General features: G+C 45.5%; 2 protein-coding genes across 4 annotated transcripts in view; one reads left to right on the top strand and one right to left on the bottom strand.

The window, feature by feature from the left end:
* The window catches only part of SNX18 (sorting nexin 18), a 99,760-nt gene extending 91,096 nt beyond the window's left edge, over window positions 1–8,664 (bottom strand). For all 3 annotated transcript variants that reach the window (XM_078066710.1, XM_036120644.2, XM_078066709.1), the window contains exon 1: window positions 6,849–8,664. In XM_078066710.1, the coding sequence (XP_077922836.1) occupies window positions 6,849–8,469 (1,621 nt within the window). In that variant the 5' untranslated portion in view covers window positions 8,470–8,664. The remainder of the gene's footprint in view (window positions 1–6,848) is intronic.
* Window positions 8,665–8,860: 196 nt separating this feature from the next.
* Window positions 8,861–12,644, top strand: part of ARL15 (ARF like GTPase 15) — a 552,355-nt gene continuing 548,571 nt past the window's right edge. The window contains exon 1 of the mRNA XM_078066714.1: window positions 8,861–9,139. The gene's annotated coding sequence lies outside the window, so the exon portion shown is untranslated. The remainder of the gene's footprint in view (window positions 9,140–12,644) is intronic.

Here is a 12,644-nt window from a genome sequence, read left to right as displayed (position 1 = left end):
GATAAAAAAAAAAGTCTAAGAAAAGGAGTAAAAATGACAAGTGAAGTTAACACTCATTCACACTCAAGTTTAATCAAGCTACAAACACAAGATTAACAATGCATGACTGTTTTTGGAGAGGAGACAGTATTTAGAGTTCAAAGTGAAGCACACTTTGTAGGAGGGAAAGCCCATCGCAATTTCTCTTTCTGGTGGCTCTCCTGGTGACAGCCCTCCTTTGGCTCGGAAGGAACTTCTCCAGCTGTCCGGCGCGCCTCAGCTTCCAGACACTGGGGAGCTCTCACCAGCGGCAGGAGGCCGGGTACTGTCAGCACTTTGACGATCACAGCACCTGGCGGGGTAAGCCCGCAATGCATGTTTGCTGATCTGAACCAAAAGTTCATGAATTTTCTTTCACATCAACTTGCCAGGTGCCAATATCAACTGATAAAGGATGTTCATGCTCCCAGATGATAAAAATCACACAAGCAGATAGCATGCTATTGAAACCAGCCTGAAACAATGTCTAAATGTTCATCGTATACTTTCCTATTTTATTTTCAATGTATGGATGTTGCTATTTTTTTAAAAAGTCAATCAACAAATGATACCTAGGAGATCATGAATCTCATATTTACAGACGAGGGAACTGAAGCTCAGAAATGTCAAAGTGATTTGTGCAGGGATACAAGCAATTTAGAGGAAGGGAACAGCTAGCTGACAAACCCTTAATGTGAACAACACACCAGTGACTCTAAATAACACTGGCATTTATTTCTGCTACCATACTTCTGGTGTGCAGTACACGCCAGCTGTGTTAAAATACAATATTTAACTGCTATACCAACCAATGACTTACTGGGTTTTTATACTTTTGCCTGCAGTTCTGGTGGCAGCAGGCTACCAGGATGGAAGATAAGATTACTGGAATTGTCTTTTAAAGAAGAGTGCTTCCTATTTTCAAAGTATCTTTCTACTTTTCAAAATCAAGCATTTAGTGAGTAACTACTGAGAACCACAAGATTTAATCCTCAATGTGACCTTCTGAGGAAGCGTACCCACTTTACCAACACAGAACCTGAGACTTGCCAAGGCTAAAATAACTTGCCCAAAGCTCCTCTCACAGCCCAACAGTGGTCCCCAGATTCCAGAGTGGCCCACAGTGAGGAGACTCTGAACATGGGGCTCTTGGTTTACCATGAACCCCCTTTGTTTGTGGGGCTAAGCTCCCTTGTCAGACCCAGGCCAGCCCCATCTCTTCTGCGTCGCCTTGGGAGGGCTCTCAGTGACCTGGCACCTGGCTTCTCTGCCACGAGTCCAAGAACTCAGTGAGGACCAGAGTCCTGCCCATCCCCCTCCACATGGGAATCTAGCCTGTGCTAAGTGAAGGGCGACAGATGGGACAGGTCCTCTGAGTACAGTCTCTCCAAACAAGAGCTAAGCATTACTGTGCCATTTTATTTGTGATAATCATTTAGTTTGTGGTATCACAAAGTTTCATTAATAGATGGCAAATTAAATCGAACTTCATATTAAACTTTGATTTTAAAACACTCTGAGACAATAAAGCAGTACCTTTTTATTCAGCCTGAAGAAAAAGAACATAATTTAAAGGAATTGTCATGTTTATAAGGGAATTGATACCTTCTCACAGAACTTCTTCCTTGTTTGGGTTCTGCCTTCCTGTTTGGAAATCCTAAGATGACCAGACAGGAACCTGTGGGATGACATTTCCCAATACAGAGGGAAATCCAACTGAGCCCAAGAGTTATCTGAAGAACATGAGTGGGAGCATAGGTACCTGCCTCCTTTTGATTCTGCTGTGATCAGTCTAACAGGCTATGATTCCCCAGTGTGATTTCCAGAAGGATTCCTAGCTCAAAAAAGAAGTCTGAGAAACCAATGACAGTGTGATATGAGCAGTATCCCCACCTAGCTTCGTGATCAAGACTGTCTGTGGCTGGTCACATTGACGTTTTACCAAAAGAACTCAGTCATCTCTTTCAAAAGCCCCAAAGGTAAACCTCCTTTTCATTAAGAAAATACAGATAGGGACAAAGGTTACAGCTAGAACTGAAGTCTCCTTAAAAAACAGCTGGAGGTGGAAGTAGGGGAAAGGAGAAATGGATTCAATTAAAATGGAGCTAAAACAAAACAAAACAAAAAATGAACGACCTCAATTTCTAGCCCAGAAGTTTCAAAATAAGGATGAGTTTGTAAACAGCCCACTTATTAGACCTTTTCTCTGTATTCCTGGCACCACCCTCTCAGGTCTATTTTTAGTCACAGGAGAATGGGGAGCAGACAGGGAAGGGCTAACTGTGGCCCAGTCTTACCTTAGAGGCCCTTGCCAGGACGCTAGCTATCTTTAATTAATGTCTGAGGGACATAAGACGGACCCTGCATGTGGTAAAAGGAAGCACAATGGTGAAACTGTACCCCGGAGAACTGACAAGCCCACGAGTGGTGTACCATTCCTGAGGTCCCAGGGCTGTGTTTTGTTGAAAAGAAGCCTCCATCTGGAACGTTTACAGAAGGCAATGTGGACACCCTGCATATTTAATTTAGGAGTACAGAAAACAGGACTGCCTGTCTGTTTGTTTACCTAGTTCTGCCACCCTGCTTCACAGACTCACACTACATTTTATCAACAAATCACTTTTCCTGTACCTTGTACCTTTTCTCAGGAATAAAGAAATTTCCTTTTAAGTGACTCCCTCCTGCTATCCAGTCCACATTCCTAAATAAAGATGAAACCAACATTTCTCATCATCCCACATTTACAGTCTTTCCCTTTCACGATATCCCCCAGGAAATAAGCCTAATGCTTTTAAACCACAATAACTCACTGCCATCCAGATTAAGCTTTATTAAATATTAGAGATTAATCATATCTTTGGAAACAGAACCAAATAAGCTAAGAAACTGATAGTGAAATCGATTCTATGTACTACCCCAAACTGGCCACCATCAGCATTCTAAAGGCATACCCCAGGCAAGGATGATAAATGGGAGGAGATAAAACGCTACCATTTCAAAAAAAGAAAATCAGACCACAGGGTTACAAAGCTCGGCAGTGACAGACATGTGACTAGTCAGGAATCAACGAGCCGCCTGTGAACAAAGAATTTAAGGGACTCCTGTTAAGACAGAGCAAAGTATGAATAAAATTCAAACAGCTTCTGAATTCCCATCTACTATACTTCAGACTACAGCAAACTGCCTTCTTCCTACACTCAACTCCATTAACCAAAATAGGTCTGTTTATCTAAGACTCCATGAGTTGATGAAAAAAATTAGAATTCCAGAATTCTCTTTTCGCTAAAGAAACCATATGGCTTTCTTTGCTTCTGCAGAAAGTACTTACACTAAAACCATTATTAAGTTTAAGCGATGGTTTTAGTACTAAGTATAGTCAGAAAAATGCCAGTCGACCACATTTAAGGGCATTTGAGTTTTCCACCCTCGTTCTGGAGCTGGTTCCTCACCAGTCTCAGATGTCCATTCTGAAACCAGTTGTATTTTCCGAATGAACAATGAAGGCAGGATGCAAAGCAGATGAACATCCTCACACCGCAGCAATATTACTCACTGGATGAGTGCCTGGGATGTTCTGTAGAGAGGGGTCTGGCAGGGCCTGCTTCCCCTCCCAGTTTTTATTACTTAAGCCCATGTGGAAAGGAGGGGATGCCATGAGATGACCAAGTGAAAAGAAGACTATATGGAGAGTATGTGCAAAGATTATCAACTGCTGGAGAAACCTGAAAGGACTGACAGACTATGGCAGCACAGCACCACCCCAGAGAACCCTCAGCAGTGATGAAATGGTCTCTATCTGTTGTCCAACGTGGTAGCCACTAGCTACAAAGCACATGAAATACAGCTAGTGTGATTAAGGAACTGAATTATATTATTTTACTTTAATTAACTTATATTTAAATAGTCAGATGTGGCTCACAGACCCAGCACCAAACAGCACAGGTTTAGAACACTGGAAAAGCTGACCACAGCAGTCTCCCGGATAAGAAAAAAGCTCAGAGGAGACTAATGTTCCTGTCCTTTCCCCTAGGAATTAAGGGGGAAAAAACTTAATTAACTCCCCTTCTTAACTGTGTTAGTCGTTGAAAAGCACATTCTAATCATTTCTGTCTCATCTGAATGTGGACCTAACATCTGATTAGAACACATCAAACGTAGAAGTACTAAAACTGTTTTTTCTCTTCCTGTAAACAAGGACAACTTAAGAGTTGAAATAATTATTTTGAATTTTTAAATTTCTCCCTAAACTGAAATGTAAACTTTGAACCAAATACTTAAAAGATAGCTTAAGCTGCTTGAAGATTTTTTAACATTTTTTTCTTCTTTTTGTTCTCCTCTCAGAAGTCACAGTATAATCTTTCATGTGATTACACTTTGAGACCTTAGAGGAAAAAAACAACCTGTCAACAAAATCCCCAAGTGCTCAGACTAAAAAAGATTCATTCCAATAGCAACTGTGTAGTTAAGTTGGGGGGGCGGGGGGAGCTGCTCTTCACAACCACAAGTTCTGAATATTTAGAACATGTTCAAAAAGCTTTAGCATAACTTATGAAATTTGTCTCATCTGTATTCCTAAAAATCGCCAACACTAGCATCCTTGATAAAAACTGGTTGCAAGCAAATCCTTTTATCCTTATGCGTTGCACACTATAGCTTTAAATGGCAAGTACATTCTAAAGACATGTCATCTAGGGACACTCACTCCCTGTACATTATATACCAAGGCTACAGCAGAAACAAACTATACTTAATATTAACTGATTTTCTTTCTGAATTTCCTAAAGATTATGTTTAGTGCCCTTGAATCTGTTTAAACAACATAAAATGGTACTGGTTTTAATGAAGTTTTTCAAATCCCAAGAAACTGAATACAATTTTAGTTCTAGGATTTAAAAAAAAAAAAAAAAGCAAACTACACAGTTTAATAAACTACAAAAACTACTGCTGTAAACTCAAAATCAACCTTAGAACAAACACCATACCTTTTCTAATAAACAGTTCCAATAGCAGGACATTTGACAAAGCTGTGTGTGGTCTGAGTGACAGTAAAGTCAGTGAATGAACTGATGCCCCCCTGTAGTAGCCAGTCACCTGTCTCTCTCTGCCTGCAAAGGTCTGTACTTGTCTCCACCCTTTCAACTTTTACCAACCATTTGCATAAACTCACAAAATACATAAAAAGGCAGCATGGTTCCAGGTTGACATAACACATGGTATTTAAATTTAAGGTCTTGCATTAAAGTCTCAAAGAGTCAGTCCCACTGGCACCAGCCAAAAAGTCAAGGAGTCACGGCAATTTACACACAAAAAGGCATGAGGAATGTAGATGCAGGTTCAGTATGGTTGCTCAAACAGCTATTGAATCTCAGGCTGCATTTACAAAATGTAAATTGCCAAGAAAGTTACTATTTTCTACCAAAATTAGTAATGCAGATGCTTCAGGATACTGCATTTTAGCAGGGCCAACAACACATTCAAGGCTTTGGAAGGACTGCCCCTTTGGGGAGTAAGAAGACTAGTCACACACTTGAAAGGGGGAGGAAAGCAGCAGAGGGAAGGGAAGGAAGCAAGACTGCTGAGGTCTCCCAAAGTGTAAAGGGCTAACGTGTGGATGAGGAATAGACTTACTTTGTGTGGTTCCAGGGAACAGAACGACAAACGAGAGAAGCAAATTTTAGTTCAGTGCAAGGAAGACTATGTCAAAGTTCAGGGTTGTTCATAATTGGACCGGCCCACCTAGAAAGGCAGTGAGCACCTCCTTATTGAAGGCCAAACCTCACCACTCAAAAGACGTTTCCACCATCACAGAAGTCAGATTAGGTAACTCCCTCCCTCCCCCCCACACCCGCCACACTGAACAGGAGACATTCACAGGCAAGACCACCTCCCTAAAGTCCAACGCCTCCCGTCCTCTCACTCCAGGCTTTACTGCTCTAATTTATTTTCTAAGAAAAAAAAAAAAAATCTGCAAATTTTAGTGCTTTAACAAAAGTTAGGGACACTAACAACTAATAATGAAACAAGCTGACAGCTGGGCAGCTAACTACTGGAATACCAGAAGCACTGCCCTCAGACATAATACTCAGATTTTGTGCATTCTTTGTAGTTCCCCTACATCATTTTCCTAAATAATACCCTTTAAATTCAGTGGGTTAATAGACTCCAAACTCAGAATGACTGAGATTAAAGAGATTATTTTTCTTAAAACTTCTTGAAATTAGAGTGAGCCTTTTACCTCATTCTACAAAGGTTGCAAGCAAGAAGCCTATGCAGGACATTCTTAAACTGCCCTGGCTAGAACCTCAGAGAATTGATTCTAATTCCTCAACCAAACCAGGGATTGAGAGGTGTGGAAGGTAGAAGCGGACTTACCTTTACTTGCAGATATCCAACCTTTATTTGCAGATATCCGTCCTTCCCCATTATTGCCGTGCTTCCTTAAACCCATCACTAAGTGACCCCACAGTGTTCAAATGGATGCCTACCAGGGTTTGGGTCCTCTTCTAATTCTACCCTAGGCACAAGATTACAGATCCCAGAAGCTCATTACCCAACTATTCAAACTCTAAAATGATAGCACTGTCATAAGAAGTACTCTCAGAACTTTCTCTGAGGAGTACCCACTCCCTGTCTGGAAATACTTTACGGAGGCAGCTACCGGCCCGCAATCCATCATATACTCAGAAAAACAGGCCAGCTGTCCACATCCCTGCTTGATTCCCAACCTCTCCGGCACTAGTCTGAAACAGATTATGGTATTTCTGTCCAAATCATCCCTTTCAGCCTCAACAACATATTCCAGACCATCTGATCTAATGGCCAGGCTTTACCTTTCTGAACATGAATGATGTCGGGGAAGTTGGCCAGGTGCCCCTGATACAGCGCTAACAGGTCCATGACGGGGTCCAGGTCCTGCCTGGGCTGCTCGGCAAAGAGCTCGCCGATGGCGTCGTAGGCATCTCCGGTGAAGGCGATGGCCTGGTTCAGGCCGGCCGAGAAGGCCTGCTGGTCCAGCTCAAAGGCCTGGCTGAGGCCGCGGAAGGACTGGCCCACCTTCTGATACTCCTTCTTGAAGCCCGTCACCTGCTTGCGCGCGAACTCGTTGGCCGTGTGGTTGAGCTGCAGCGCGCTGTCGTCCATCTTCTTGGTGAAGCACTTGAAGCCGTCGATCTTGCTCTCCACCTCCTGCAGGTCGAGGGCGGCGGCGGGGGGCGTGCTCAGGGTCAGGAAGAAGTTGGCGCCCACCATCTCATCTTTCTCGGCCTTCCGCTTGCCCTGTTTCCAGGCCTTCTCGTCCGTGCTGCTGGGGCAGGTCAGGAAGTGCTGGAAGACGTCGCACTGTGCCAGCACCGGGTGGCTGGCCATGTGGTTCATCCACCAGATCAGGCCCTTCCTGCGTTTGGAGATGAAGTCCTCCTCGAAGCGGCCAGTGGCCTGTTTCTCGGGCAGGTGGGGCACCGAGATGACGGGGAACTTCTCGGCCAGGCGCGCGTACAGCCAGTCGAAGTGCTTGTAGCGCCGGTGTACCGGCACCTGCGTGTGCGTGGGGACCAGCTTGTAGGAGATGTAGCTCTTCATGCCCTTGAACTTGGTCTGTTTGGTGGGATCGTCGATGGTGCACTGGAAGGGGTAAGGGTTCTCCTGCCATTCGGGGCCGTAGGGCCCCAGCACCACGCACAACTTGTCCCCATCCTTCACGAAGCCAGACGCTTCACCCAGCACGAAAGCCTCGCCGCCCGACTTGACGAAGGTGGAGAAGCGGTTGAGGTTGCGGCTTACGGTGGCCGAGCTCTTGGCCCCCGACGGGTGGTGCTGCGCGGGCGCCGAGCCGCCGCGGGAGCCCAGCGATAGGTCGGAGCGCGTGGACAGACGGTAGCGGCCGGCCGCGCCGCCCGCGGACGATGAGCCGTCGAGGTCCGGGTACGCGCCGCTGCCCAGCGCGCCCGGCTCATCGGCCACCGTGGAGCTGTCGTCCCACTCGTCGTCCCAGTCATCGTCGCTGCCCTGGCTGGCTTGGTAGCCGCCGCCGTAGAGCTGCTGAGGCGACGGCTGCAGGGCGCCCCCGCCGTACGGGAAGCCCGCGGCCGGCGGCTGAAAGGTGCTCGGCGGAGGCGCCTGCTGCGGTTGCAGCAAGGGCTGGAAGGCATCGGGCGGCGGCTTGAAGGAGGCGGGCGGCGCGGCGGGCAGGGGCTCGAAGCCGCCAGGCGGGACGTTGGCGTAGCGAGCCGGGGCTCCCGGGCCGCAGTCGCCCGCCGGGCCGGACTCGGGGGCGCGAATCACCTGCACGTACGAGGCCGGGAAGAGGCCACGGTCGCCACGGCTGTTGACCCCCTCGAGCCAGCCCTCGATGTCCTGTTCGCTGCACAGGCTCAGCACCTCGTGCTCCCGCAGCGAGATCTCGCCCGGGTTCTCCGACCTAAAGTCGTACAGCGCCCGGGCGCGCAGCGCCATGGTCCCGGCTCCCCGGCGGGCGACCCCCGACTCCCTACGCCGCGAGCCCGGGGCCCGCCCGAGGGGTCCGCGGTGTCGCCCGCGCCCCGGCTCGCGGAACGGAGCCCAAAAGACAGCGCACAGCCCCGCGCCCCGGCCCGCCGGTCGCGCCCTCCGCGCCGCTCGGCTCGCAGCGCCGACTGCCGCGCTGGGCCGCCGCCGCCGCCGCCGCCGGCCGGGGGCGGGACCCGCGGCCTCCCACGTCCCCAGCAGCGCTAATCCACGGCCGAGAGCCGCGCGCCAGGCGAGAGCAAGCGATGGCCGAGCCGCCCGCACCCGCCGGCGGGGCCCACTCCGCGGCCGCCACTGCCCCCTCCAGGCGGGCGCCGCGTTGTCAGGCGCCGGGTGAAGGTTTCCACTCAGAAGTGAATTGTGTGAGAATTGGTTAGGCTCTTAGGTTAAAAAACGTATCCTAGAAAGTAAATTAATATTCGCATTCCTGACAAACGTTCCTACTCTGAGCGCTCAGTGAATGCTTCTAACCACACCTCTAATAAAGGATTTTCAGTGACTATTAGCGACTGCACCAAGAAGAAAAACAAGATGCCTGTGCCGGGCGCTGTCCGCTCCCTTTCATCTTCCACCCGCCGGAACCTTCTGGCAAGAAGGGGAGGAGGATGACTCGAGCAAAGTAAGGAAGGTGTTGTGTTTGACAAGTTAAGAGGCTAAGGGTGGTAGAGAGGGAGGGAAGAGAGGCGTCGGTGTAGGAGAGTTTACAGTAAAATAAGTGGGCACGGAGAGCTGGCATTTTGCGTGTGTCCCTTCTCCTCCCCGAGGCACAGGTAGTGCAGTGGACGAGAGAGAGCTTACGCTTCGGAGTCAGGCTGCTGGGTTCGAATCTGATTTCTGATACCACCTAGCTTATGACCTTGAGCAAGTCACTTACTGTACCTCCCTCCTAGGGTTGTTGTGGGGATTCGATAGTCATGGAGTCCCTACTTTACAGATGAGGAAAATGAAACAGAGAGATTAATATATGGCAAGTACTCTACATGGGGAGTACAGTTCAGGTGTTTGCTGCCCCTGTTGCTAATGTCACTGTTATCTGGGAAAGCAAAAATCCTGTCCTCCTACATAAAGAGAATAGGGATCCTAAAATCATAGTGTCAGGGCATGTGCACCAGAAAGGACCTCCGTGTTCACACCCCGACTCCTAATCTGAGAGCAGTGACCATCTCTCTCCATTCATCTTTGTCTCACTCAAGTTATATTATCTTTAAGATAAGTAGATTAAAAAAAAAATAACTTCCTGAAATATTCATCAACTCCAATCTCCAAAGTTGCCTTGTTTCACATCTTTTCTTTCAGTGTGTAATTTACCCCAAGCTTTTTCTTCTCATAATTATTAAGTCTAGCCTAATTATTCCTTTGAAGACACCTCTAATTGGGATTCACAATTCATATGTCATTAATTTCAGTCTGTCCTCTGACCCTTTTCAAGCAAATCTGGGAAACAGTCCAGAAGAATTTACAATTATTCTAAGGAAGGGCTGTGGTATTCTAAGCATCTTGCACAAAACCACCAACCTAGTATACCAGAATTACTCCCACAATGTTTATCCCTAATGCAAAAACCTTAATTCAATTCTGTAAGCAAATTCTGAATTACAACATTTTTAGCTGAAAATTCTGGGTTAGAATCCTTCTTACAGTAAGCAACAGAGGTCACTGAATTTCAATGTCAACAATTTATGTGGGCAGAAACATGAAGTCAACATTTATGAAACATCTAGAATACAATTGATTTTACTTATTAACTATGAGAAGATAACCTAGAATATTTAGGATGAATACATTGAATTTCTCCCTTACTATTCATCTGGTAGTTACTTTTTTAGGTTAAAGAGTTAACTAAAGTAACATGAAACTTGCAGTGCTTCCGGTTTTGAAACAGACTAAAAATCTATTTCAGGTATGGAAATTCCAAGAATTTGAGGTGATGGCTTTTACAGACAGGTTGGGCTGCTCCTTAGAAACAGTGGTTGAGGAACTACTGGACATCAGAGGTTGTTTGCAGTACCAATGCACATGCAGGTGTTCAGTTTGTAGGAGTCTGGTGGGAGGCCAGGCATCAGGCTTGGTGAAGGACAGGGTCCCCCTATCCATGGTGCCTGGCTGTATGGCACCTGAGTGGCTGGAAATGCCCTTTAGGGACTTGGATATTTTTTAAAATGTGCTCAAGTATTAGAAATTGGTAACTGTTCACTCAGGGATGTAGATAAACACATTTTTAAAAGATTTCCCTAGAAAATGGAGCATATTATTCAAATGTATGCAATCATTGTTATAACCATCAACTATTCCTATTTCATTATGTGTTTATAAAAACAAATCATTAGGGGACACTAAATGGCTCTAAACACCCATATTTTCACACTTCTTCCTTTGGCCTGGGACGCCTTATGTGGCCTGGCCCTTGACTCTCTTTCCATTCCTTTCTTCCACTAGAGTGAAACCACAGTGGTTTCTTTGCTATTTCTGGAACAAGCCAAGCACATTTGTGCCTCAGATTTTTTTAATAGACTTTATTTTTTAGAGCAGTTTTAGGTTCATAGCAAAATTGAGCAGAAGATACAAGAGATTTTCCATATACCCATTCTTCATGCATGTGAGTAGCCCCCTCCCCACTATCAACATCTCTAGTCAGAGTGGTGCATTGGTTACCATTGATAAACCCACATTGGCACATAGTTATTGCTCAAAGTCCATAGTTGACATGAGGATTCACTCTTGGTGTTGTACCTTCTATGGATTTGGACAAATGTATGACATGTATCTGCATCTATCGTTGTAGTATCATACAGATTAGTTTCACTGCCCTAAAAATCCTCTGTGCTCTGCCTATTCATCCCTTCTTCCCTCCTAACCCCTGGCAAACACTGATCTTTTCTACTGTCTCCATAGTTTTGCCTCTTCCAGAGTGCCATATAGTTGGAATCATACAGTATGTAGCCTTTTTAGATTGGCTTCTTTCACTTAGTAATATGCATTTAAGCTTCCTCCATGTTTTTTCATAGCTTGATAGCTCATTTCTTCTTAGCCCTAATAATATTCCATTGTCTGTATGTATCACAATTTATTTATTATTTACCTAACTAAACTACATCTTGGTTGTTTCTAGATTTTGGCAATTAAGAATAAAGCTGCTATAAACATCCCTGTGCAGGTTTTTGTGTGGATACAAGTTTTAAACTCCTTTGGGTAAATGCTAAGGAGTATGATTACTGGATTGTATGGTAAGGGTATGTTTAGTTTTGTAAGAAACTGCCAACTTCCAGGACGCCTGGGTGGCTCAGTCGGTTGAGCGTCTGCCTTTGGCTCAGGTCATGATCCTGGGATGGAGTCCCGCACGGGGCTCCCTGCTCAGCGGAGAGTCTGCTTCTCCCTCTGCCTGCCGCTCCCCCTGCTTGTGCTTACTCTCTCTCTGACAAATAAATAAATAAAACCTTAGGAAGGAAGGAAGGAAGGAAGGAAGGAAGGAAGGAAGGAAGGAAGGAAGGAAGGAAGGAAGGAAGGAAGAAAAAGAAAGAAAAGAAAGAAAGAAAGAAAGAAAGAAAGAAGAAAGAAAAAGAAAGAAAGAAAGAAAAGGACAAAGAAAGAAACTGCCAACTTCCAAAATGACTCTACCACTTTGCATTACCACCAGCATGAATGAGAATTCCTGTTACTCCACATCCTTGTCAGCATTTGGTATTGTCAGTGTTCTACATTTTGGCCATTCTGGTAAGTGTGTAGTGGTATCTCATTGTTGTTTTAACTTGCATTTCCCTGATGACATATGATGTAGAACGTTTTTTTCATGTGCTTATTTGCTATCCATATATCTTCTGCAGTGAGGTGGTCTGTTAAGATCTTTGGCCCATTTTTAAATTGGGTGGTTGCCTTATTGTTGAGTTTTAAGAATTTTTCTGTATATTGGAAATAAATCCTTTATCAGATGTGTCTTTTGCAAATATTGCTCTCAGTCTGTGACTTGTCTTCTCATTCTCTTGGCATTGTCTTTCACAAAACAGAAGTTTTTAATTTTAATGAAGTCCAGCTTATCAATTATTTCTTTCATGGATCATGCCTTTGGAGTTATGTCTAAAAAGTCATTGCCATGCCCAAGGTCATCTAGATTTTCTCCTATGTTATCT

Source organism: Halichoerus grypus, chromosome 2 (assembly GCF_964656455.1).
Source record: "Halichoerus grypus chromosome 2, mHalGry1.hap1.1, whole genome shotgun sequence".
NCBI classification, from domain to species: Eukaryota; Metazoa; Chordata; class Mammalia; order Carnivora; family Phocidae; genus Halichoerus; species Halichoerus grypus.
This window is presented reverse-complemented; position numbering and strand designations above follow the sequence as displayed.